We start from the raw sequence: 27,663 nt of genomic DNA on the forward strand, positions 1-27,663 counted from the left end.
AGGTTTACAGGCGTTTTTGGACAAGTATACATCCATAGAGCCACTCGGTCAAGAGTGAGCTGTTTTGCCAAGGTTTTGGTAGTGCTATGTATGCTATTTGTGGATTTTTCTATTGAGACATTGAGTGTCTATTTTCATGCATATTTTGTGAGATTTTTTGAGTTTTTGCTCGATTTTCTGGGGAAACTCTATTGGATTTTTCCCAGATTCTCTCCATAGTTTATGCGTATTCACAATTTACTCCTTGATGTTTTTAGTGGTCGAGTTTACTCCCACTCCGGTAGTTATCTACAATTTTTTGGCTTGCAGTTTGCGTTGAGTTTTGACTCATTTTGCAAAGGAAATTCTGTTCGTTTTTCCCGGTCTTCTCGCCATAAAAGTTTGAAGTGTTATGCCATCTTGCACAGTGGTCAATATATTCCCGCTTTGATAGTGATCAAGGGTTTACTCTCACTTTGACAAGGTCTGCCAGCTTAGACACAATTTGATGTTCTTGTACCCACTCTTACAGGAGTGAGGATTTGCATATGCTTGTGTGGCTATAGATAGATAGTCACATGTTTCACAGATTTTTTTTAAATTTTTGCAGGCAGTTTCTCTTGTGAGATGCGTTTTGAGCTGATTTGCTCTCTACTTGCGTATATGGTTAATAGCTTTACGCTCGATTGAGCAGTTTGTCCCAGTTTATGCTTGCAGATAGCAGATTGTGGAGTTGTTTTATGCATATGTGAGCATCGATTTGATGTGATTGGTCATGATCTTCATGATTGCGTAGTGGTTGAGTGATCTCCCACTTTGTTTGTCATTTTGGCATTGAGAGATGGCAATCTCATTCTTGCTGATACTTGAGTTATTGACATTGTGGTCACACAGGGCACATTAGACGCCGTTGTTTCAGGTGTATGTGACATCAGTGGAGATCTATGCATGGTGCACATGAGGTTTTGACACATGCTAGAGCAGTGGCTTCATATGCCAGTGACAGTGATGTCACATTTGCCCTTATCGTTCCTCCTGATTACATGTCTTTGAGCAGTGACACTTCTCCACGTTGGTTGCTAGATGAGGATGTAGTTTTTCCATGTCACACCACATCGTGACTGGTTTAGCACCTTCTCTAGTGGGAGTTTTGGTTGTCTACACTTGGCCGATGGTTCGGCATTTGACATAGAGGGTGCAAGAGATGTTTGTTTGTCTTTGCCTTGTGGTGCATCATACACGCTACCATATGTGTGCTACGTTCCTTAGCTAAGACAAAGCTTGATCTCAGTGAGACAATTAGCAAATTTTGGTTGTCAGATACTGCTTAGAGAGCAGTCTTTCTAGATGTATTGCGGTTCATTAGTGATTGCCATAGGAGTCCCCAACGGCCTGGTATATCCTACGCATGTGTCTGAGGTTTGAGATGGCATAGTCTCGGTTTTGTTGCTAGCATGCTTTGAGTGAGAGACGGGACGTGTCTCCTTCGCAGGTGAGCTCCACCATGCTCACGAAACAAAGCATTTACTTGTGTAGGACGTGCCAGTAGACTTTGTAGAGACAGAGATAGAGTGTCAGTGCTCTAGTGAGACACAACAGGTGTTGTCAGACTTTGTGCAGGCAGAGGTAGAGCAGGTCTGCTCCCTAGAGACACATACAGAGATGACGGACATGGAGTATTTGATATGCTCATGCTAGAGGGTGATGAGTTGGTGCCAAGCCGCATAGTTTTGCCAATGGGTGACAGGGACGTAGGTTTCTCAGTGTCGGAGTTGACACATCCATACGTGATGGATAGTCCTGATGATGCAGTGATTACAAATAAGCATTGGAGGCAAGAACAACCAGGTTTGTGCACATTTCATCAGCGTTCGGGCATCTCATGTTGGACCTACTAGTATCGAGGCCCGATCTAGCAGCTGCAATGGGAGCATTTGCAGCAGGGGTTGTTAGTTGTGTGATGACTGACACTAGCATGATGCATAGTGGACTTTTGCAAACCAAACAGAGTAGTATGCGAGATTTACATGCAGGCTCTAGCGTGGATACGCACACTCACCTATCACCAGAGCTGGTACGACTGCATGTAGATCGATAGAGTGAGCCAGTGGGCATAGGTTGAGAGAGTCTCTCACCTAGTTTCTTGTATATACTAGTAGTTTAGCTAGTAGGCCTCACTTATTGATGCATCGTTTTTAAGTGGGAGTTTGTTGGGGTAAAGGCGTTGTGCCTTTGCCTGGGGTCGAACGTCCAGTGTCCGATCGCCCGCCCACATGTGTACATACCCTTATTCTTCATATAGAAAGAATAAGGAGCTCCTCACTCACTAGTTCCTAAGGTTGCTCCACCCACACTGTCTCATGCTTCTCCCCTTCCTTGCACATACACATCCGCGCACACGCATGCTCACATCCTTGTTTTAAAGGGCATTTGGAATATTGTGCATGGCATTGATGTACGTCCTGGTTTTGAGGATGTAGGTGATGTTGAGGATGTTGCAGGTTTTGGTTGCATGATTGCTGATGTTAGAGCTATTTTGCCTACGACTGAGCAAGCTTGTTGGGATGCAAAAGATGCACAGGATCATGCTTTGATTGTGTTGTTTGTGAAGCGCACTATTACTCTATGCGTTCAACAAAATCTACAAAACAAGCTTGGGATATTCTGGCTGGTCTTTATGCAAGTCGTTATGAGGCTAAAATTGCACTGCCTAAAGAGCTAGAGTCGAAGATTATGCATGAGGAAGATGAGACGGAAACTTTCCTTGCTGGTGTCAAGGATATCAATGAGCAACTTATTTCTACAGCAGCAAGCGAAGTCATTTCTAACAGTTCGTTGTGCAGACTGTCCTTGATGCTTTGCCAGATTCTTACCAGACTTTTGCTAGTATTTGGAGACTTATGAGCCAAGGAAATCTAGAACTTGTCAAGTTTGATGCGTTATGCAAATTGTTGTTGCAATAGTCACTTTCAAAAAAAAATAGAGCTAAACAGTGTGCAGTTGAACATGCTTTTATTGCTGCTCAAAGGAAAGGTGGTAATAGCAATGTAACCACTTCTCATGGTTTATCTGTGAGTGGAAAATATTTTGTTCCTAATGCTTCTGCTCGTAGCGCTTTGCCTGTGAATTTTGGTGATAAGGGCAAAAAGAAGATGTGTTGCCATTATTGTAAAGCTAATGATCACTTGATCAAGTAGTGTCCACAATTGAAGGCAAAAGAGGCTAAGAATAAAGATTCTTGGATCAACTACAAGGTCCAATGCAAGTGCAACTATTGTAGAGTCTTCTGTGAAAGGAGATTGTGATGCTGATGTAGATGCAAAGTGGGCTTTTAGTGCAGAGTGTACTTACGATCATGTTGTCCATGATGCATGCATGTCACTTGCTGCAGATTCACATTTGTGGTATTTTGACAGTGGTGCTACAAAGCACATTACCTCACATCTTGATTTTTTTACCTCTCTCGAGGATGTCCCTCATGGGAATTCAGTCACTTCTGCCAACAATGCCTCTTATCCAGTCAAGGGAGTTGGAAAGTTTGTGCTGACTGTTGCAAATGGTAGTGGATCAAGAATAATTTTTTGTTTGTATTTGTACTTGCTAGACTTGGTCTTGTAGTCAAATTTGTGGATGACAGATGTACGGTACATGATCTCAGTTTTGGTGATGAAAGTGTTGCATCTGGCATTTTATGATGTGGCCTGTATAAGCTCACTTTGTATGACAAGTGTGGGAAGAATTTTGCAAATGTTGTTGTGGATGCAGGGCTATTTCAGATGCAAAACTTTGGCATGGAGTTTTGGGCATCTGAATTTTGCCAGTTTGCTGCGTTTGCAAAAATCTCATATGGTTGCTTCTTTGCCGCCTCTTGAAGCACCTATCAAACATGTTTGTGAAGGCTGTATTTTGGGTAAGATGCAACGTTCGAAGTTTCCAAAGGATGGTTCAGTTGAGGCCACATGCAAGTTGCACCTTGTGCATAATGATGTTTGTGGGCCCATGCAAATTCCGTCCTTGGGCAATTACCTTTACTTTGTGACTTTCATTGATGATTACTCTATGCATGCATGGGTGTATTCGCTTAAAGCGAAGTCCAAAGTGTTTATGTGATTCAAACAATTTCTGGCTATGGTTGAAAATGTCTCGAAATGTACTATGGGCACCCTCCGCTCCGATCGAGGGGGGAGTATATGTCTCATGAATATAATGTATTTTTGGCTAGTCGTGGGATAAAACACCAATTTACAGTGTCATACACACCTCAACAAAACGGTGTTACTGAGAGGAAACACAGGTCACTTACAAAAATGACATGATGTATGGGCAATAGTCAAGCTTTGCCGCATTCATTTTGGCTTGATGCCATCATGTGTGTCACTTATGTACTTTAACACGTGTTCTATGAAAGCTTTGCAGTCTATGACTCCTTATGAAGCATGGTATGATAGAAAGCCTTTTATTGAGCACATGCGCGTTTTTGGTTGTTTGGCTTATGCTTTGGTACCACAAACATAACGCAAAAAATTGGATGATAAGGCTGTCAACTGCTTTTTTGTTGGTTATAGTGCTGAAAGCAAAGGTTACAGCTTGTATCATCTACAGACAAAGTGTATCTTGGTTTCACAGGATGTTGTGTCTATGGAAGATTATGTTCAGCCCTTGCTGTCATGTAATAGAGACAATAATGTAAGCTCATAGGACATTTATGAGTGTTTGTTGCTTCTTTTCAGTGGTGGAAGTTTGAATGTAAATTCAAATGAGGCAAATGTACAGCCTATGGGGGTTTCTGAAAATGTTACAGATCATCGTATTACTGATGAAGATGTACATGATGTACTTGATAAGGAAAGGGTTGAGAATGAACAGGCTAGAGGTATGCCAAAATGGCTGGTGCATACTTTGCATGATAGTAAATTGGATGCACCTTTGTCTAGTCGTACTCGTTCAGGTTCTCGCCATGCATCTTATGCATTAGATTGTTATGCTTTGGCTGTTTCTAGCTTATGTGATGTTGAGGAACCTCTTTCTTTTGATGAAGCACAGAATTCAAAAAATTGGATGGCTGCCATGCAATTTGAATATGACGCACTTGTAGAAAATGACACATGGACTTTATGTGATTTGCCTCCTGGCAAATAGGCCATTGGTACGAAGTGGGTTTACAAGTTGAAATGCAAGCCGGATGGTGAGGTTGATTGCTATAAGGCTCAACGTGTCGCAAAGGGTTATGCACAACAAAAATGCATAGATTATGAAGAGACTTTTGCTCCCACTTGTCGTATGACTACTGTGCGTTTTCTATGTGCATTGGTAGTTCATTTTGGTTGGGATGTACATCATTCAGACATTGTTACTACTTTCTTGAATGGTGACATATTTGAGGAAGTTTATGTAATGCAACCTCGTGGTTTTGTCAAGAAAGGACAAGAGGATAAAGTGTGCAAATGTAAGAAAGCTTTGTATGTGTTGCAAATGTAAGAAAGATTTGTATGTGTTGAAGCAATGTCCTCGTGCTTGGTATGAGAAATATCACATTCATTTGGTCAAAGGAGGATTTCAAAACAATCCAATAGAAAGCACTTTGTATGTAAAGCATGAGGGTAATGTACTTCTCAGTGTTGTTCTGTATGTGAATGATTTGTTGATCACTAAACCGAATGAGAGACATATTGCTAAATTTAAGTTTGATTTGAATGCTACTTTCAAGATGAAAGATTTGGAGTTGTTGCATCATTACTTGGGTATACAATTTAAGCAGTGTCATGGTGGTATTGCCTTGTGTCAGACAAATTACATAGAGACATTGCTATGTAAGTTAGGACTTGAGGATTGCAAACCTATTACCACTCCCATGGAACCAAGTTTGAAATTGAGTCTTCATGATGCTGGTGATCCTACCGATGTCACTCTTTACCAAACTATTGTTGGCTAACTTACTTATGTATGCAACACAAGGCCTTCAATTTGCAGTCTCACAGGTCAGCAGGTCTACGCATAGCCCAGGGTCTAAGCATTGGCAGATTGTCAAGAGGATTTTCCGCTACTGGAGTGGCACTTTACATCTTGGCGTGTTTTATCCCAAGGGGGGATCATTGCCGCCAGATTTACATGCTTTTTTAGACTCAAATTGGGCAGGTTGTTTTGTTTTAGCACGCAAGTGTCCACAAGTGGTTTTTGTTTCATGCTTGGTAGTTCATGTATCTCATGGTTGAGCAAGAAGCAAACCTACTGTGGCCACTTCCAGTTGTGAGGCTGAGTACATACCAGCCTTCACAGCTACGGTTGAGTGTGTATGGCTCAGACGTCTTATGACTGAATTGGGTGTTGGACAGAACACTGCCAACACTATATTAGTATTGATGTGTGTGAACACACTTAGGACTGTCGATGTATTTTTTCCCCTCACTAGGAGGTTTTTTCCCCCGTGCATTGTATATACGCCCATCACTCTAGGGCTATCTTATCTTTCCGTTGCACAATAAGAAAAACTCTCTCTGTTGTGTGCCTTGAGCTTCCTTCATCCTCTCCAAGCTATGTGTGTTTTTCTGCAACCCTAATTCCAACATGGACAAATACAACTATCAAAATCATTTGCATACATACAAGGCATTGATTCAAAAGAAGAGAAGATGATGGGAGTAAAGCAACAATTATGTCAAGTCCAAGAAAAGAAACATGCATGTGGAAGCTTTTTTTAGAAACTTGAGGGGCAAGCGGGTTTGGAAGCGGGAAAGAGAGCGTATTATGCATTTGAGAACATGTGTAATGCGAGAAACATCAAGTGTTGGGTTCTCAAGAAGTACCTTTTTGACGCATTGGTTACACTGGATCTTCTTTATGGAGTTGAAGTGTGGGATGGGAGCATCTCAAAGTCTACTTGGAAAGAGTTTGAGAATGTCCAAAAGAGTTTTCTTACAAACTTTCTCCAAGTTAAGACACAAACTCCATATATTCTCCTACTTCTTGAGTCGGGATCTCTTCCAATTGAGGTTATGGGCATGGGAAGGGTTGTGGAGTACATGATAAAGATGCATCAAAACCCCACACATCAAATTCCTACAATTGCATGGGAAGCAAGGAAAAAAGTCCAAAAGACGCATAAAAGCAAGATCTTGAGCACGGGATGGATGCAAGACATAAAGAAGTGCTTTGGGAGATGGGATACATTACACTTGCTACATGATTCCTCAGCTGACTCCCAAGTGAATGAAGCTTTTCTACAACGCCAATGTATTACGGCTTCGGAGAAATCCAATGGGTCACGTGTCATACATTACACCACCCATATTGCCCCCAACTACAAAACCACGTTCTTCACTGAAAGAGGAAACTGTACTCACCCTTACATGCTTGAGCCTATCCCCTTGTCAGCAATATACACTATCGCAGCCATTCGGCTTAGCTCCCACTCCCTTCGGTGCGAGACAGGGCGTTGGGGCAATGGAGAAGAGTCAAATCGATTGTGCACATTATGCTCATTGCAAGTTCGAGAGTCTGAGTACCACACACTACTAGAGTGCTCAGCTTTTGGTCACATCCGAACTTGCTTCCCTCACATTTTTAGCCATGACTTAGACCTACACACTTTCCTCTCCTAGCCACAGTGTGGGCTCTCCATTGCGACTCTCATCACCACAATTTTGGAGCATCGAGAGTCGCTCATCAGCCATACACATACTACATCACATGTAACTTTGGTCCCATAGGTCATATTTGACCTCCGAGGACGATAATAAAATCTCTCTCTCTCTCTCTCTCTCTCTCTCTCTCTCTCTCTCTCTCTCTCTCTCTCTCTCTCTCTCTCTCTCTCTCTCTCTCTCGATAGTTTCCTACAACTTTAAAATAATCTTCTTCTTCTTCTCTCTCTCTCTCTCTCTCTCTCTCTCTCTCTCTCTCTCTTCCAATTTTGTCTTTCAAAGGAAGATTCTGTGTTTGGGTGAACTTTTTGGTGTAAATTTAACGCGACGATGAGGTTTTGACATGTTCTTTGGGCTTTGTATTCTTTTGATATCACACATTAATTAGAGATCTATGAAAACACTCTCTTACGAGCTATTTTGATTTTTGGCCTGCCCAAAGGGCAAAGGCTATAGAGATGCATTCTCTTTTTGCTTACTAAAATAGAAAAAAGATTAAGTTGTATTTTCAAGCATTTTTTGATAGGTCAAAAATGCTGATTGGTTGAAATAAGAAAGTGGACACTCATTTTAAATGAACAGTGTGTAAATCTAATGATAACATGTCTTTAGTTTTAAAATATGAAATGAATGCTTATTTTCGTAGTCACCATTGCTAGTTAGCTATTGGAATAGAAACTTGAAAGGCTAGTTGCTTCTTGCTAGTGTCGGTCAACAGTCAACTGGAGGGAGGAAGGTATGCGATAGTGGGTATTTATTGTAGCACGAAGGCTCTCAAGAAAGTGATGAAACACTACCTAGGCTACCGTAAAGCTCTCGATTCGAGAGAAGCAGAAAAATTAGAATTAGAAATTGATGAGTGAGAAAGAAAGGGGCGAGGGCGGTTAAGGGTGTGCAGGAAACATATTTGTGGGCGATGGCTAGAGCTTGCAGGAGGCTAGGGCAGCAGAGGGGAGGAAGGGGGGGGGGGGGGGGGGGGGGGGGGGGTTTGCAACTTGCCATGTGTGGGGGAACTTGCAGGAGAGGCAGAGAGCACCGCCAACACCTTTCAATTGCATCTTAGGTGTGTGCCCCCAAATGCAAGCTCACGGTGTTTACTACGATCACTGAATTGTTTGCAGGAGACAACGAGAGAGGCGCTGCACAGATACCCTTTATGTTAAATGTTGTTGCTATTCTCCTTGGAGGAGATAATGGTGTGCTTCTATCTACGAAGCAATGCAAGGAGCGGATAGGGGAGCAGGGGAACGAAGATGGTGCTGCTGAGTGAGCGATGGCCAATGGAGGGTCGAAGGGGTGTTGGGGGCACAGGCCATGCACTGCTCAGATCAAAGTAATGGAGGGCTAGAACTCCCGTGAGGCAGCGCTGCCTGAAGATATTGGGAAATCAGTCGGGTTGCGAGAGGCGGTCAGTGAGACGGAGGCAAGGCGACAGCTAAGTGAAGAGAGACTCGGTCTACGAGCCTGTGTGTGTGTGTGTGTGTGTGTGTGTGTGAGAGAGAGAGAGAGAGAGAGAGAGAGAGAGAGAGAGAGAGAGAGAGAGAGAGAGAGAGAGAGAGAGAGAGAGAGAGAGAGAGAGAGAGAGAGAGAGAGAGAGAGAGAGAGAGAGAGAGAGAGAGAGAGAGAGAGAGAGAGAGAGAGAGAGAGCTCCCAGAGCTTGAATATAACGAAACCAGTCCGCATGTCCCTCTCGAGAATGAAGGAAGAAGAAGTCTCCCATTGTCACACTTCGAAGCTTTAAATCTCTCTCTCTCTCTCTCTCTCTCTCTCTCTCTCTCTCTCTCTCTCTCTCTCTCTCTCTCTCTCTCTCTCTCTCTCTCTCTCTCTCTCTCTCTCTCTCTCTCTCTCTTTCTCTAAAAACTCCAGAAAGGTGAGAGTTGCAAAGGGCACTCTCTGCTATTCCCAGTTGCCACCAAACAGTCTTGAAGAACCTGATCTGCCATGTCTATAGGTAGTGTATAAGCAACCCAGTGCTCCCATTCTATAATCACTACCCTGTTGGTTGGTTCAACGAGCTCTCTCTCTCTCATTCTCTCGTTTCCTTGATGCTTCCACATTGTCACCTTTGACATGGTAATAGACAGAGGTGGGAGATGACTAAGTGTCTTGGTGGTTCGGCTTGCTGGTGCTTTCTCTTGCACTTTAAAGCGCTGCAGGTGAGATTCTTAGCAGCGGCGGCACCTCCGCCCAAATTGGCCTGCGTTATGAAACACTAGGCCGACAGCTGAGCTGCCTGACATGCGTGAAGGGGCCTTCATCTCGCGTTCTAAAACGCTGTGATTAGGCTACTGTAGCGACTTACCGAGACGTTTTGAAATGCAGTAGTGGGGCAGGTCATCACAAGGAGACTCTCGATAAGCTGCAGAGAGTCTTGCAAAGCCATGTAGTGCCCTTTGGAGTGCATTTTTGGGCAAGATCTATCGAGCATAATGACAAGGCTTACGGGATATTGTCGACGGCATGGAGGCGCGATTGGATATCTCGTAGACAAAATCACAAGCAAAATACTCAAGGGCCAGCGCACATAAGCGAGCTCACACTACCCAATTAGTAGAGCTCTCTCTCTCTCTCTCTCTCTCTCTCTCTCTCTCTCTCTCTCTCCCCGCACTGATCTGAATATTGCAGGACTTGGTGTTATAGGTTTGCGTATTGCGTAGTCTTTGGCATGCAGATTTGAGCTACTGGGTAGAGGATATTACATTGATGTTTTTGGATAGTGTTAAAATCTTGCTAACCTTCATGCTTCATGCTATAGACTAGTTTGCAGATTCGACTCAATATGTTGTCTGTTAAGTATGGAGCCTGATTTACCCTTGTAATTTTCTATGGTAAAAGTGCACATTTGTAAGGCCCCCACTATGAGGAAAAGCCATCCTGCGTGAAGGAAAATCACTCGCCAGAAACCAAAATTTTCACGGCCAAATATCAGGGGCAACTTTAGGGGCCTCGGGGGCGGAAGCCCCTGAGACTTTTTTTCCCCTCGCCGGAATATTCCTTTTCGTCGAAAAATTATGGCCGAACGGCGACCAAAAAGTGGTCGGAAAACAACCGGTTGGTTGGCCGGTGGGCCGGTAGTCGGTTGGCCGGTGGCCAGTGGTCGAAAGTCAATGGCCGGTTTGCCGGTGGCCGAATTCAAAAGCGGACTTGTCTTCTCAAGGGCGGCCATACATGGGCGGATTGAAGGGTCCGATTTGGACTTATCTTCACAAGGGCGGCTACACATAGCTGCCTCTCATGAGAGAGGGCAGCCCTTTTGGCCTATAAGGTGAGTGTGAGGTGGTGAGAGTGAAGCAAGGCGGGAGCTCCATTAAGGGTATAATCCCTTTGTAAACTACTTCTTGTTTTGAAGTACTAAAGCCATTGAGTGGCTGCTTTCCCATGGACGTAGCCCACATTGGGTGAACCACGTATATCGTGTGTACTCTCTCTCTCTCTCTCTCTACTCTATAATCTCTTGTGTGTGAAATTATCTCTCTCCATTAAGTAATCTACTCAAATAGATATTTAGCTACGTCATATTTCCTAACAACTGGTATCAGAGCAAGGTTTGCTCGTAGCTAAGTTATCTCAAGAAAAGGATTCCTTGAATTGAGTGGGAGTTATGGCGGAGGAAGGGAAGCTCAAGATTGAGAAGTTCAACGGCAAAAACTACCAACATTGGAAGATGCATATTGAAGACTATCTCTACCAGAAGGAACTCTATCTGCCACTAGGCAGTCTTGCAAAGAAGCCCGCAACGATGGCAGATAAAGCATGGATTATCCTTGATCGAAAGGCACTGGGAACAATCCGGTTAAGCTTTGCGTCAACGGTGGCCTTCAATGTTTCGGAGATGAAGACCACGGAGGACTTGATGAAGTCACTTGATGACTTCTACAAGAAACCATCGGCATCCAATAAGGTATTTCTTATGAAGCGTTTGTTCAATCTAAAGATGACAGAGAATGGTTCAGTACACCTAAACGACTTTAACACAAACATAAGTCAACTTCGATCGGTGAAAATCAATTTCGATGACGAAGTGCGAGCTCTCCTTATACTATCATCTCTACCGGATAGTTGGGACAGCCTTGTGATGGCTGTAAGTAATTCTATTTCTGGCACAAATACTCTTAAGTTTGATGATGTTGTGGGTGTTCTCCTAAGCGAGAAAATACGAAGGAGAAGCACAGGAGAATAATCAAGTGCTGCATTGTCAGTGGAAACAAGAGGAAGGCCTAAGGAGAGGTTCAAAAACCAAAAGGGTCGTGATCGCTCAAGATGGAGCAAGTCACGCACAAAGTCAGTTCTTGAATGTTGGAACTGCGGCAAGAAGGGCCACGTCAAGAAGGATTGTTGGTCCAAGAAGAAGAAGGAGACTGAGTCTCAAGACAACAAGCCAACATCGGAGGCCAATGTGGCAGGTAAAGTAGAGCAAGATGCTCTAGTTCTCTCATTAGACAATGTATCTAATTCATGGATAGTAGATTCCAGGGCTTCATTCCATGCGACACCACACAAGCAACATTTCCAAGATTACACCAAAGGTAATTTTGGGTATGTATACTTGGGAGATGATGAAGCTTGTGAGATTGTCGAAAAAGGTACAGTTTTTGTCAAAACTGCTAACGGAAATGAATGGAAGCTTAAAGATGTTAGGCATGTTCCTTCTCTTTGCAAAAATTTAATCTCTAAAGGACAATTGGACGATGAAGGTCACAACATTGCATTCGGAAACAAACGGTGGAAGATCTCAAAAGGATCTTTGGTGGTTTCCAAGGGAGAAAAGGTCGGTACACTTTACTTGTGTACTGTTAGCACGCAACCTTCAACTTGTGCATCAACTACAGAAGTTGATAGTGCGTATGAGTGCATATCGGCTTGGGCATATGAGTGCCAAAGGAATGCAAATCCTTCAAACAAAGAAGCTTCTACCAGGTTTGAAAGAAGTGGACTTAGACTTCTGTGAAGATTGTGTTTGTGGTAAACAAAAGAGGGTAAAATTTCAAAAATCAAGAAATGAAAGAAAAAATAAAAAACTTGAGTTGGTTCATTCTGATGTTTGGGGTCCTGCAAGTACACCATCACTTGGTGTCTCATTATACTATGTAACATTCATAGATGATGCGACTAGAAAAACATGGTTTTATGTCATGAAGAATAAATCCGATGCATTTTCCATATTTCAAAGGTGGAAAGCATTTGTGGAGAATGAAACAGGTACCAAGGTTAAATGCCTCATATCCGACAATGGAGGTGAATATTGCAGCCAAGATTTTGAAAGCTTTTGTGCTAGCAATGGCATTCGGAGGCAAAGGACAACCCCAAGGACACCTCAACAATATGGTATTTCAGAAAGGATGAACAGGACAATCATGGAGCGAGCACGAAGCATGCGGCTACATGCAGGCCTACCGCTTGAGCTTTGGGTGGAAGCTGTAAGTACGTCTGTGTACTTAATCAATCGGTCACCCTCAACGGCATTGGATGGGGGAGTTCCAGAAGAGACATGGACAGGTAAACCGGTGAATTATGCATTTCTCAAAGTGTTTGGGTGTGAGGCTTTCATGCACATAGATAGAAGCCTAAGATCAAAGTTAGATGCAAAGTCCAAAAAGTGTTTCTTCATTGGCTATGGAGAAGGAGACTTTGGGTACCGCCTATGGAATCCTGAAGATGGTAAAATCTTAAGGAGTAGGGATGTAATTTTTAACGAACAAAATATGTACAAAGATTACTTGGAAAGAAAACAAACAAAAGAAACAGGTGATGAGTACATGGAGCTTGAGGACGGTGAAGACTCAAGGACTGCAAACGATGACAATGTGCAACAACGTCAACCAAATGAGGAGCCTCAACCTATTCCCCGAAGATCTACAAGAGCAAGTAGACCTCCAGAAAGGTTTGTGCCTTCCTTCAACCATCTCTTGATCTTAGATTCTGGAGAGCCAGAATCATACGAAGAAGCTATGCAACATGAATCCAAAGAAGAATGGATGAAGAGCATGCAACTGGAGATGGACTCACTACATCGCAACCAAACATGGGATTTGGTTGAGTTGCCTAAAGGTGAGCGGGAACTTCAAAACAAATGGGTGTACAAGGTGAAGGAAGAAGAAGGTGGGAAGAAAAGGTACAAGTCTAGGCTTGTGGTAAAAGGTTTTTCTCAAAAGGAAGGTATTGACTTCAATGAAATATTTTCTCCTGTTGTAAAAATGAACTCAATTAGGCTTGTTTTAAGCCTTGTGTCTGCTCATGATCTAAATCTCGAGCAAATGGATGTAAATACGGCATTCCCTCACGGTGACTTAGAGGAGGAAATCTACATGCTTCAACCAAAGGGGTATGAAGTAAAAGGTAAGGAGAAAATGGTTTGCAGATTAAAGAAGAGCTTGTATGGTTTAAAGCAAGCATAAAGACAATGGTACTTGAAGTTTGATCGATGGATGTTGGATCATGGATTCACAAGATGCAACTCAGATCACTGCGTCTACACGAAGAATTTGGGAGATGGGAAATTGATCATCCTAATGTTGTATGTTGATGACATGTTGATTGCAAGTGCTAACATGCAGGACATCAAAGACCTAAAAGAGGAGCTGTCTAAATCTTTTTCAATGAAAGATTTAGGTGCTGCAAAGAGGATACTTGGTATGAAAATATCAAGGGACAGGACGAAGAAGACAATAAAGCTATCTCAAGAAGATTACATCAAGAAGGTACTAGAAAGGTTTGCAATGCAAAATGCAAAAACAGTTTCTACACCTTTGGCTGGTCACTTTAAACTAACAAAGGATATGTGTCCAAAGACACAAGAGGAGATAGCCTATATGTCTAAAGTTTCATATGCTGCAGCGGTAGGTTCTCTAATGTATGCTATGGTCTGGACAAGGCCAGACATTGCACATGCAGTGGGAGTTGTGAGTAGGTTCATGGAGAACCCAGGTAAAGAGCATTGGTGGCAAGCTGTGAAGTGGATACTTAGGTATCTAAAAGGGACAACAACAAATGCTTTGTATTTTGGAGGAACTCATATTTTTCTAGAAGGGTATGCTGATGCAGATATGGCAGGTGACAAAGATACTCGAAGGAGCACTACTGGCTATGTGTTCACGGTTGGAGGTACAACAGTAAGATGGGCTTCAAAGCTGCAGAAAGTGGTTTCATTTTCTACCACGGAAGCAGAGTATGTAGCAATGACGGAGGCAAGCAAAGAAATTCTGTGGCTTCACAGATTCTTAGAAGAGCTTGGATTCAAACAAGACAATTGTGTCTTGTACAGTGATAGCCAAAGCGCTATCCATCTTGCAAAGAACTCAGCCTTTCATTCAAGGACAAAGCACATTGAGGTGAGATATCACTTCATACGCACTCTTTTGGAAGAGGGACAACTAAAGCTAGGAAAGGTGCATACAAGTGAAAATCCTGCAGACATGTTTACAAAGGTGGTCAACAAGGAGAAGTTGAGCTTTTGCTCATCTTCAATCGGCATTCAAGGATAAGAAGCCATGATGAAAAGCAGTCACAGGTTTGGTTTGGAGATCAGTCTCCAAGTGGGAGATTGTTAAGTATGGAACTTGATTTACCCTTGTAATTTTCTGTGGTAAAAGCGCACATTTGTAAGGCCCCCACTATGAGGAGAAGCCATCGTGCGTGAAGGAAAATCACTCGCCAGAAACCAAAATTTTCACGGCCAAATATCAGAGGCAACTTTAGGGGCCTCGGGGGCGGAAGCCCTTGAGACTTTTTTCCCTCGCCGGAATATTCCTTTTTGCCGGAATATTATAGCCGGACGGCGGCCGGAAAGTGGTCGAAAAACAACCGGTTGGTTGGCCGGTGGCTGATAGTCGGTTGGCCGGTGGCCAGTGGTCGGAAGTCAATGGCCGGTTTGCCGGTGGCCGAATTCAATGGCCGGTGGCCGAATTCAAAAGCGGACTTGTCTTCTTAAAGGCAGCCACACATGGGCGGATTGAAGGGTCCGATTTGGACTTATCTACACAAGGGCGGCTACACATAGTTGCCTCTCATGAGAGAGGGCAGCCCTTTTGGCCTATAAAAGGAGGCCATTTCCACACACATTTCATAGTGTGAAGTTGATGCAACAAGGTGAGTGTGAGGTGGTGAGAGTGAAGCAAGGCAGAAGCTCTATTAAGGGTATAATCCCTTTGTATACTACTTCTTGTTTTGAAGTACTAAAGCCATTTACTGGCTGCTTTCCCATGGACGTAGCCCACATTGGGTGAACCATGTATATCGTGTGTACTCTCTCTCTCTCTCTACTCTATAATATCTTGTGTGTGAAATCTATCTCTCTCCATTAAGTAATCTACTCAAATAGCTATTTAGCTACGTCATATTTCCTAACACTATCAAGCTCCTACAATCAGGTCCGCTAAGGTTGAGTAATTTGTTAATTTTTTGTATAGTGCTATGGTTCTCATGGTTCCTCGTACCTATTACTTTGTCGTTGACAAGGTATACACCGCTCTTTGATAGTTATTGGTCAATATCTTGCAGATCTTCCATTGAATGCCTCTCATTTTTTGTATGGCCACATGTTGTTTAGATCAAAGCGGTGCTACAACTCACTTCTTGCCCACCCTGAATGCGAGACTCCTTAATGATGTCTCCCTATTTTCTAATGAAAAAGAAACATATTTGTTGGACATTTCAAAAACGTCAAAAATCGAAAGAAATACTTTGGTTCTTTTAGTATTTACTTTTTTCGCTTTTGGTGAACAAGATTTTGTCAGGGACATGCAGTCAATAGATTCTCGTTGCCTTGTGGAAAAATTCAGGAGAGTAGAATGGAAATTATGAATTGACATTGCTTTTAGTCATATACATGAATAATGCTTCTCCACACATGATGATATCATATCGTTGCCTAAACCACCCCCATCGTAGGCATAGACCACTACAATCTTTTCTTAACTTTGGCACCTTGTATTGATGGAGATTTATCACCTCACATATTACCCCTCCTCGTGTCCAACACAACACTCCTATTTCTATTGATAATAACTCTTTAGATGCCTAGTAGACCCCTTATGTGTTTAAGTTTGTTGTCACCCTCTTTGCCATTTTATTGCTTAAGATTGGATAAAGTTGATGAACATAAGACAAGTCTTAATGAAATGGTTGGTTCAATTGCAAGTGAATTGAACATATCGTATAACATGTGGATGTGAGATTGATTTTTGTGTTTAGACCCTTATCATCTTCTTCCTAAAGCCTCTAGTGAGATCACTAGAGAAAAGAGTATCTTGAGATTTTTAGTGAGATTGGCGCATGACCTATAAGCTTGCTTATGGTTTAAATGCTTGAGTAGCTTGTGGATATAATGAATTGAATGTAGTAAGTAGGATGCTTGAAAACCCCACTCTATAATACATATATATATATATATATATCAATGGTTAAAACAAGCCATCTTTTGGCAGTCTTAGCAAGAATAACTAGAAAATCTTAGCTATGTTCCAAGCCTAAGCAAGTCTTCCCCAAAGTGTTTTTTTACTATGTTATGTGAGTTTATGTTTGCCACTAAATCACATGAAAATGAAGAAACATATGGTTGTAGTGTTTTTTCATGGAAAAGATATTTGCAAGTGTCCATGTCTTGGAATTGCAGATCTTTGTGCTTGGATGTGTGCGTGGATGCTCGTTAAGAGTTATGGTTTGTTTGTCCATAAATTAAGAGTTATGGTTTGTTTGTCCATGTTGGCTTAATTTATGTCTTTCTTTGAACAATACTATACTTATGCAGTGGAGTATCACTTGCTTATTTGCTCAAGCTATCCCACTTAACTACCTATTAAACTCTTCAACTTTCGTTGCTTGTATCTTAGATGGCAGGCCTTGTGATTTTATCACTTGTTAATTTACAATTCACTAACCCAATACAAATGCAAGCACTCTTTGTCTGACGCTCTTTGTTCAGTAGCATGGCGTGCATTAAGCAGTAACGTGGCCGCAATGGCGACACTGCCTCAGCATCGTATTGCTCGCTTGCAGCTTGGGCCTTCTTTGACTGACGCAAATGGCCAGTTTATCGTCTCCTGCGGCAACACATTTTTCTGCCCCAGGTCTTTTGTATATGTCAAGCCACGCAGATTGACTGAATTGAGGCAGAGAACGACGTGCTGCTGGGCTTCTTTACTTTTGCACAGCACTCAAGTGGACGACAAAGATACCGACTTCTCGCTTGCTAGCAATGTTGAACGCAGGCTTGTTTCTGGCGAGCGTGTGCTGCAAATTTCCAAAGCTGGTTGGTCTCATTTCATTTCTTCTATGCTTGTATCATAGAATTTCCTTTCGTTTTTCCTGCTTGATCTCATTCACTACTGAATGTGAAAAGACTCTGCATATCATTTGTGCACATCAAATAGTTATTTTTAGAGAGCTAAGAAAAACCTTCATCCTTAGTTGAAGAACTTCGAGTCCAAGCATTTTTTTTTGGGAGGTCTGTGCAATATATACGATGAGAAGGACTCCAAATTTTGAGTGGGCCATGATAAAAATCCTCCTTGTGGCTGTTTCAGTCACTGATTTGGATTGGGATGACTAAATGTGTGTCATGGAAGATGGATGAAATGGTTGACAACAACGTCACCGGTGCACGGTGCCTCTCTACTGCAATGGACAGCTGGTACACCTCTCAGAGTAGTTGGGATCAACCTCTTGGAAATATTACATAGTTACCCGAAAATCCCCAAAACTCCATTTTTTCTCTGCTTCCCCGTTTCCATTTCCACTCCCCTCTCTCCCTATAGTTATTGGAAACTCTTTAAACTCCAAATTTTACTGTTTCCAGTCTGGCCCTTGTTCCTGTTTCCCGGTCAACCTCTTCGACAATGAAATACCGCAATGGGAGTTGCCTCGGAGCAGCATATGAGGAAGCAGAAGCCAAGGAGAAAGGTAATTCCCTGTCTGGGGATGGAGTCTGCAAAAATGAGACTGAGTTGGTGATGGGGAGGAAAAACAAAAGTGGAGGGGAGGGACAATGAGAGAGATGTGGCAACCAAAATATTGGCTACCATAGGGTGCTACTTTCCACTATGTAGGGGGCTATGGTGGCTCCTTGACTCCCAAATAAACACCTCGCTGGCTCCTACACCCCCCCTGGACCCACAGCCTTCTCAGGTGGTTCGTAACTGGCCTCTAGGGTTGTCTAAGGCTGGGTTCAGACTGAAGCGGCGGAAGAAACAAGACTTCGCAAATCTGCCGCCGCCTAGTGTGCACAGTGTGGAGGAGGAAAAGTGAAAAAGTGAAGGGGGTTGAGAGAGGCCATCAACTCTTCCGAAGGGGGGGGGGGGGGGGTGTGGTCGGCAGAAAAATGGAGGGCCCGGCGGAAGTTTGCCTCAAATCCAGCCAATCAAGTTTCTCCATGAAGAATCCACGCCCCTTTGCATTTCTCTTCCGCCGCCTAGTATGAACCCACCCTAAGGTTTTTGCTACTCAGTTTGCGCTGTCTCATCTTCGCTTCTATGCTCTCCTCAACATGTTCGCGAGACCTCTCCTAGCACTTCTTCTCAGCCACCTACAGTGCAGTAGTCGCCAACGCTTCCAGCACCTTCCTGTTAGGCACCAGTATTGCTCCTCTGGTTCTGGCTCTGCCTTCTTCGGTTTCTCACCATAGAGGAGCCAAGTGACATGCAGGCAGAGGGTCAGCTCGTGTTTCCACCACCACGTCCGGCAAGTTCTCCTCCATCCAGTGCATTTGTCCTCTTGGCACTTGCCCCTCGGCAATTTCTTGGATAGTGCCCCTAGGCTTGGGAGCTCGATAGAGCAGAGAGCGGTGGGGGATCGAGGGCCTTTGAGGATCGAAGTTTATATTAAAGGTTGCATTCCACACGCTATTTATCAGTCTTCCCATGCCGTACAATAAATACCGTACCATTATGAGTACTCTACGTAATAGTGGTTATTACACACAAATACACTTACATGTGTGTTTGGATGCATGTATCTAGGGTTGTGCTCATATGATGTATACATAAATGTATTATGTGTGCAAAGTATATACATGCATTTACATGTATGCAAGCCTACATAAGCAGACATGTTCATCTATTTCTATTCAATACCTAACAGATTTTATGTATAGGTAGTGACTACCCATATTCCACAATGTTTTTGATGTTTCTCTTTGTACCAGACTTATTGTACGTATCCATTTTGTTTATATCTTACCGAGGGACCGAGGGAGCAAATCCTCGTCTGGTAGGCTCTCAGATTCTCTATATTCCTTCCCTTCGCAGGTGAGGAGTAGGTGTCAGAGGAGCTGGTTCTTCACTTCGTCCATCAGCACCCTTTATCACACTTGAGGCAGTGCCTGTCAGACAATAGGGTTGCTGTGCTTCTCATTGAGCAGTTTCTTGCTTGCGTTGGAGCCATGGACTAGATTGATGTAGAGAGTTGCTATTACCTCCCGATGGTTCTGTCATTCCTACTTCTATGAGATCTTGGGGGTCAATGTGTCAAAGGTGGCAACCCAAGATGCGATTAAGACAATAATTGGCTCGCGATTCGGTGGACACCTTGACTCCTATCTAGAACACCTGCAATGTCACATGCATGAACCACATACATGAACAAGGCACCTGTGGAGAAGAGAGATCACTGAGGTAGAAAGAGATAGGACATTTGAGAGAGAGAGAGAAGAAGAAGAAGAAGACAATTTTAACGTCGTAGGAAACTATCCACACACACACACACACACACACACACACACAAAGAGAGAGAGAGAGAGAGAGAGAGAGAGAGAGAGAGAGAGAGAGAGAGAGAGAGAGAGAGAGAGAGAGAGAGAGATGAGATGAGATGATATATTAACGTCTTCAAAAGGCCAAACTGACCTTTGAGACAAAAGAGTTTACAAATGGTGAATCTGACACAATGTCTGTATAAAAGACTGAAAAACTGAAAACTGAAAAATTGAAACTGAACTGAGCTAGAGTGAAATGGAACGAAATGAAATGGGATGAATTGAAAGGCTGAGATGCCGGAAGCAAGATCCTATCCTATGATATCCAGCATCAGTCTTTGGCGGAGCTCATCAATGTCCTACTCAGTAAGTACTCTGACTGGGCATCTCCCATGTCGTGCCAGAATAGCCCTTACCCTTTGGCGTAGCTTCCATCGATGTCTCGATGACCCTCGCAATCGTGGGCGTCTGGATTTGCCTAGCTCAGTGGCCCTGTCAGCCAATGTAACTCTGGTACAGGTGGACTCTGAAGTCTGCTGTGATGGCTGCTCATCTGAATGTTGCGCATGTAGTCTAAAAAAATTTAGTGATCTCCCTCTGTGAGTGTCTCCCTATGTCTGCGCAGCTCCACTAAAAACAGCCCAAGGCATCTCTGATTGTCATGTGCACATCTAACCCTATGTGCATGTGGACAAGCTACTTCAAGTCTAGGGTTCATGTCAATTTAGGAATTGTTCTGGCACCTTTGTGAGCCTGTGCACAGGCCGTGCATGTCCACGCACTTAGAATAGTTGCATATCCTCTGGTTGCACACATCGTGATTACCAGCATTACAGTCAGTATTCATCATGAGCATTTTACAATGCATAGAACCCATTTTCCCTATTTTATCCATTTTCACTTATTATTAATAAGTGACTTTTTTGGGAAACTGGGTAGGGCAAATTTGCTAATCTCTATAAAAGAAACCTAGCGCTAGCACTTTTCGGCAGAAGAGGCAATAGAAGTTCCTACACTTGCAGTGCACCTTCTCAGCAAGACCGGCAGAATTCCTTAGCGTTTTCAGCCATCAAGACGAGCCAGCGTTTTCTACAGCAGATCAGCCTTGGCATTTCTACAACAGAGTGCCTAGCGGTTTTGCTGTTCCAAGATCAGCCTGGCGTTTTTGCAACTTGTAGATCAACATCAGCGTTTTGCAGTTTCCCGCCGACAGAATCAGCCCTAGCATCAGCGTTTCCAGTTTTCAGCCCTTAGACTCCGTAAGTACAACCCCAAACCTCGCAGATCTCACCTACCCGCAGCAGATCCTCGCTGCACGGTCAGATCAGCCAGCGTTTTCAGTTTCAGCTTGCTGTTCGCAGATTTCGGCATCTGTGTTTTGAGCGCATCGTCAACGCGTCGTCGCCATCGCCGTCATCACCGACACAGTGTCAGAATTCAGCAGATTTGCAGATTTCAGCCCCTAGCGTTTTCAGTTTTCAGCCCGTCTCGTCGCCGTCATTATTGTTGTCGACATCGTCGGCAAATCCATTGCATCTAGACCATTGTACCAGATTTGTGCAATTAATAGCATAGACCTCTCTCGCCATAGAGAGGGGGGACCCTTGGAGGAGGGTTTGACAACAGTATGGTGTCGTATTCTTCTCTCTCTCTCTCTCTCTCATTGGACGAGTATATCAAGTATGATGTCGAAGTACTCAATCCAAGAGATCTCAACAAGGCGGTAGCGATTGCTCTCGCACAGGAAATGAAGCACAATAAGGGAAAGCCTAAGGAGAACAAGTCTTCTCGAAGTACCTCTCAGACTCCTCAGAACCCTCGGAACGGTAAGAACGGTAACTCTTCTAGCCAATCTTTCTCTAATCCTTCGGAAAAGAACTCACAAAATGAATCTAAGGGTAAAGCTAAAACACCTGCTAAACCTAAGCTAACCCTGGATGAAAAAACCGCAAAAGGAATTATAGGAGGATACATAACGACAGAAGAACAAGTCATTTCTGCTAAGGAAGGTCGTTGTTATCAATGTCACGTCAAGGGTCACATTAAAGCGGCTTGTCCTAAGACAGCCCCACCTAAGGAACCCAATGCACCAACAGCTACCACAAGCACTTTAATGAACCAATCTGAATCTTCACATGTTTCTGACACACACATTGATGAGTCTCTCTTTAAGTGTTATGGTCATGTGAAGGGTCAACATTTTGTCATATTGTTTGATTCAGCTTCGCTCCTGGTATGGACTCTTTCATTACGCAAGAGTGCCTTGATGTGTTGTTTACAGTTCAACAAGCTGCGTTCGTAGAAAATTTGTCGTGTCTCCTCTCTCAGGATGTGATATGCTTTTGGGCATTAAATGGTTTCGTGAGCATAACCCTCTCATTGGTTGGGCAGACAATACTCTCACTCTAAATGCCAAAAGTGACTCTCCCATGATCATTCGTGGTGAGGAGGGTCTGCATTCTTTGCCTCTCATTTCTCATTTGTAGGCGAAGCGTGAATTACAACGAGGAGCACAAGCGACATTCATGTATGCCTCTTCAGTTACCCAGAGTATTCAGGCTCCAGAAAGGTATTCAGATTTGTTTACCAAGTTTAAGCATCTCTTTTTGTAGGATGATCTTCCACCCCGTCTCCCACCCGAGTGGCCGGAGGACCATCGCATCGAAACTTACGAAGGGGGCACAGCCCGTCAGTAAGGCTCCCTACCGTCTGAACAAGACTCAGGAAGAAGAGTTAGAGCGGCAGCTCACGGAGTTGGTGGCCAGAGGATTCATACGTCCTAGTGTAAGTCCTTTTGCTGCTCCTATTTTGTTTGTCCACAAGAAGGATGATTCGTCTCGTTTGTGTGTTGATTACAGGGCATTGAACAAGATGACCGTCAAGAACAAGTTTCCCATGCTTCACATTGAGTATATCCTCGATAGGCTCAATGGGGCTAAGGTTTTCAGTAAGGTCGATCTCAAAAGTGGATACCATCAGGTAAGGGTATCAAAGGCGACATCTACAAGACCGCTTTTCGCACAGAGCAAGGGCAATGGGAGTATGTGGTTATGCCTTTTGGATTTACAGGTGCCGTGGGTACATTTAACCATCTCATGGTAGGCCGTTTTGGCGATATGGTTGGTGTATGTGTGTTCATCTTTCTTGATGATATTCTCTTTTTTTCCGCATCGTGGGAACAACATGAGAAGGATGTAAAAAGGGTATTAACCCGTTTGGATGAGTGTCAGTTGTACATTGCAGCTAAGAAATCTGAGTTTTTTTCAACTGAAGTTACTTATCTGGGTTATATCATTTTTGCAAAAGGCGTCAAGCTAGATCGCGCGAAGGTGAAACATGTACGTAATTGGGATTTGCCCAAAACTGTATATGATGTGCGTTCTTTTCTTGGTTTATGTCAAGCATATAGTTTGCAGAGAATTTTGCATGCATTGCCGCACACATGGCAGATGTTTTGAAAGGGGTAAAGACTCACCGACAACGCGTGTATTCGCCCGAAGTAGCCATTGAGGCTTTCGCAGCTCTCAAGATTGCTATGATATAAGCGCCGTGTCTTATCCTTGCCTCTATAGACGGATGCGAGCATTGTCGCCATAGGCGCTGTGCTTCAGCAGCATGATCGTCCAGTTGCATTCCTTAGTCGGAAGCTCAATAGTGCAGAAAAGAACTATTGAGTTTATGATAAAGAACTTTTGTCTGTCATTCACTCTCTTAATCATTGGAAGCATTTCCTGTATGGTAGAGAGTTTTTAGTCCGCACAAATCACCAAGCCCTGAAGTGGTCTAGTCTGTGGCTAGTGCACATTGGAGTGATCGCCAAGCACGGTGGTCACAAATTTTTGAGCAATTTGGAGGTTTGATTGAGTATGTGTCTGATAAAGCTAACCCTATTGCAAATGTGTTAAGTCGCAAAGGACAGATCCTGGCTCTTGAGTCAAGATCCACAGTTTCTCTTCAAGGTGTCTTTCGACAGCATGAAGAACCAATACGCAGATTCTGAGTTTGGTAAGCAATGGTTGCAGGCTCTTGCTTCAAAAGGGCCTAGCAACTATCTCATTCGTGATGGTGTGTTATATTTTCGTCACCGTCATGTGTGTTGCCCTCTCTCAGGATAACCGTATTGCACGATGCACATGACTCTCTCACGGGTGGGCACAGGGGAATGAACACCATTCTGGAAAAAATAGAAAGATTCTTTTATTGGCCTACAATGCGAAAGGATGTGTTTTGTTATGTCACATAGTGCAGTATTTGTCAAAAGGTAAAAGCTCCTCGGGGTAAGCAGCAAGGCCTCTTGCTTCCGCTACCTATTCCCGATGGACCTTTTCAGGATATTTCCATGGATTTTGTGACTAACCTTCCACCTAGTTTGCATTCAAGGAACACTCAATGTTGACCAATGTTGATCGTTTCAACAAGTTTTGCATGTTGATTCTTTGTAAGGCCACAGTCACTGCACAAGATGTAGCACAGTTGTTTATAAAGCATTGGTACCCCCTCTGTGGTTTGCCAAAGTCGATTGTTTCAGATAGGGATGTTAAGTTCACGTCCAATTTGTGGCGCGCACTCTTTGAAAATTTTGGCACTAAGTTGAATTTTTCATCGGCTTTTCATCCAGAGTCAGATGGTCAGACAGAGATTTACAATCAGTTGGCTTTTGATGTTTTAAAGTCTTATGTGCATGATCAACAGTCTCATTGGGAGCTCTATCTCCCATTGGTTCATGCTATTTTGATTGACTCTTTTTCCTTTGCCATTGGTCGAACTTCGTATGAGGCAGCTTTTGGCCGTCCATTCCGGTCACTATTGACTCGCTCGGTCAGTCAATTGCCTGATGCCAATGCTGAAAGTCGGTCGTCGGATGAGATTTCTGAGAGTGTAAAGCTTCGACTAAGCAAGGCTCAGGAGTCTTACTCACGACAGGTTAACAAGCATCGTCAGGAAAGCATCATCGGGATGTTTCGATCAAGGAAGGGAATTGGGTTTATTTAAGAATCATGAAGCAATGTCTTAAGCAAGTTGGAAAGAAATGTCCTAAGTTGTCTTTCAGAATGTATGGGCCATTTCCTGTCATTAAAAAGATAAATGACGTTTCAATGAAATTTCAATTGCCTAATTCATGGTCAATGCACAATGTTTTCCATGTTTCTTGGTTGAAAGTGTTTCAGGGAACACCTCTGAAGGACATTTTCGAAGAAGAAGAGCCGGAGATTATCGATGAAGCTGAGTCATGGAGCCAAAGCAAGTGTTGTTGCATCGGTTTCTCCATGGTTCAAAGAAGCAAGTCAGAGAGTACTTTTTGAGGTTCAAGGATTGAGGAACCCACAAGGCAGTGTGGGTCGATTAAGAGTTTTTCAAAGATTATCCCAAATTGTTGGCAGCCTACAAGAAAGCCATGCAGATCGGTACTAGTACCTCACTTTAAAAAGGAGGGGATGTCAAGTGTACATCTAATCCTATGTGCATGTGTACAAGCTACTTCAGGTCAGCTTAGAAAGTGTTCTGGCACCTTTGTGAGCCTGTGCGCAAGCCGTGCATGCCCATGCACTTAGAATAGTTGCATATCCTCTTGTTGTACACAGCATGATCATCAGCATTACAGTCAGTATCCATCATGAGCACTTTACAGTGCACAGAATCCGTTTTCCCTATTTTATCCATTTTTCACTTATTATTAATAAGTGACTTTGTTGGGAAACTGGGTAGGGCAAATTTGCTAATCTTTATAAAAGAAACCTAGCGCTAGCACTTTCTGGCAGAAGAGGCAGCAGAAGTTCCTACACTTGCAGTGCACCTTCTCAGCAAGACCGAAAGAATTCCTTAGCGTTTTCAGCCATCAAGACCAACCAGTGTTTTCTACAACAGATCAGCCTTGGCATTTCTGCAGCAGAGTGCCTAACGTTTTTGCTGATCCAAGATCAGCCTGGCGTTTTTGCAACTTGCAGATCAACTTCAGCGTTTTGCAGTTTCCCGGCAACAGAATCAGCCCTAGCATCAGCGTTTCCAGTTTTCAGCCCTTAGACTCCGAAGTAGAATCCCAAACCTCGTAGATCTCACCTACCCGCAGCAGATCCTCGCCGCACGGTCAGATCAGCCAGCGTTTTCAGTTTCAGCCTGCTGTTCGCAGATTCAGCATCTGCGTTTTGAGCGCATCGTCAACGCGTCGTCGCCATCGCCGTCCTCGCCGACACAGTGTCAGAATTCAGCAGATTTGCACATTTCAGCCCCTAGAGTTTTCAGTTTTCAGCCCGTCTCGTCGCCGTCATCATTGTCGTCGACATCGTTGGCAAATCCATTGCATCGAGACCATTGTACCAGATTTGTGCAATCAATAGCATAGGCCTCTCTCGCCATAGAGAGGGGGGACCCTTGGACTCTGGAGGAGGGTTTGACAACAATTTGGTGTCGTATTCTTCTCTCTCTCTCTCTCTCTCTCTCTCTCTCTCAGCACCTTCATTCACAGTGTTTCACAGTCCGCTGCACCTTACACACTGATCTTGGTATCTCATAACTTTGGCCAGTGGTCCAAACCCTCTCTGAATAGGCAGTGGAAACGGCCTCGTATCTCATAGTAGACTGGGCAGTGATGTGATGTAACTCGTCTTTGGCTCTATATGGCATAGTTGACAAATCTTGGCCTCTGCTGGTACTCCTCTAAATCTACCAGTCATAAACTCTAACAAGGCACAACCACAAAATAGTGCTCACTCCCTAACACCTGTCCGAGGGAAAATCTAAGACCGACTAAACGAATCGAGAGAGATGCCATAAGTCTTAACACCCCCTCTCAGCTCCCGAAAAGGAAGACGAACTAGGAAGCTGGATTGATGCAACTTAAAAGAGAGGGTTTCCTGGTGGACGAGGATATCTGCAACAAATCCCCGCAATAGAAAAGTATCCTATAGTATATGATCCAACTGCTACCCCCGAAAGATGTCCGGGGAGTAAAATGTTGTCCGTTGAAAGTAAATCCAGTTCTAACAAGAATTTGCTCAACTCAACCGACTCACAAGTCGCACAACCAACATCTACAGAAGGTATTGTTGCTGACTACTCCAAGAGAATGCATCAAAACTGAGGGTAAATAGCTAAACTACTGGTATTCGGATGATTTTCCAACTCTCAAGTGCTCTACCCTTGAAGAAAGACTTGGAAACTTGCACCTCTGGTCACATATTATATGCCAGAATCTCCAAGCTGCAATGGGAAGTCCAAAGAATGCAGACAACTCAGGTTATCAACTATCCGATGACGAAGAACCAAAGAATTGCACTAACCACTATATGTCATGATGAATTGCAAATTGTTTATGAAGGAACTTCCTTGGAACTGGGAGTCAAAAGTTGTGATTGATACTCATCTGTT

General features: G+C 43.5%; 1 protein-coding gene and 1 pseudogene across 1 annotated transcript in view; both read left to right on the forward strand.

Moving 5' to 3' along the window:
• Positions 1 to 1,664: 1,664 nt before the first annotated feature.
• LOC147426783 (uncharacterized) lies at positions 1,665 to 16,216 on the forward strand (annotated as a pseudogene).
• A 1,263-nt stretch (positions 16,217 to 17,479) lies between these two features.
• LOC147426784 (uncharacterized) overlaps positions 17,480 to 27,663 on the forward strand; it is a 192,615-nt gene continuing 182,431 nt past the window's right edge. Inside the window, exon 1 of the mRNA XM_086498705.1 lies at positions 17,480 to 17,862. Coding sequence (XP_086354831.1) covers positions 17,571 to 17,862 — 292 coding nt within the window. The 5' untranslated portion in view covers positions 17,480 to 17,570. The remainder of the gene's footprint in view (positions 17,863 to 27,663) is intronic.

This window comes from Adiantum capillus-veneris, chromosome 24 (assembly GCF_014529385.1).
Source record: "Adiantum capillus-veneris isolate H3 chromosome 24, ASM1452938v2, whole genome shotgun sequence".
NCBI lineage: Eukaryota > Viridiplantae > Streptophyta > Polypodiopsida > Polypodiales > Pteridaceae > Adiantum > Adiantum capillus-veneris.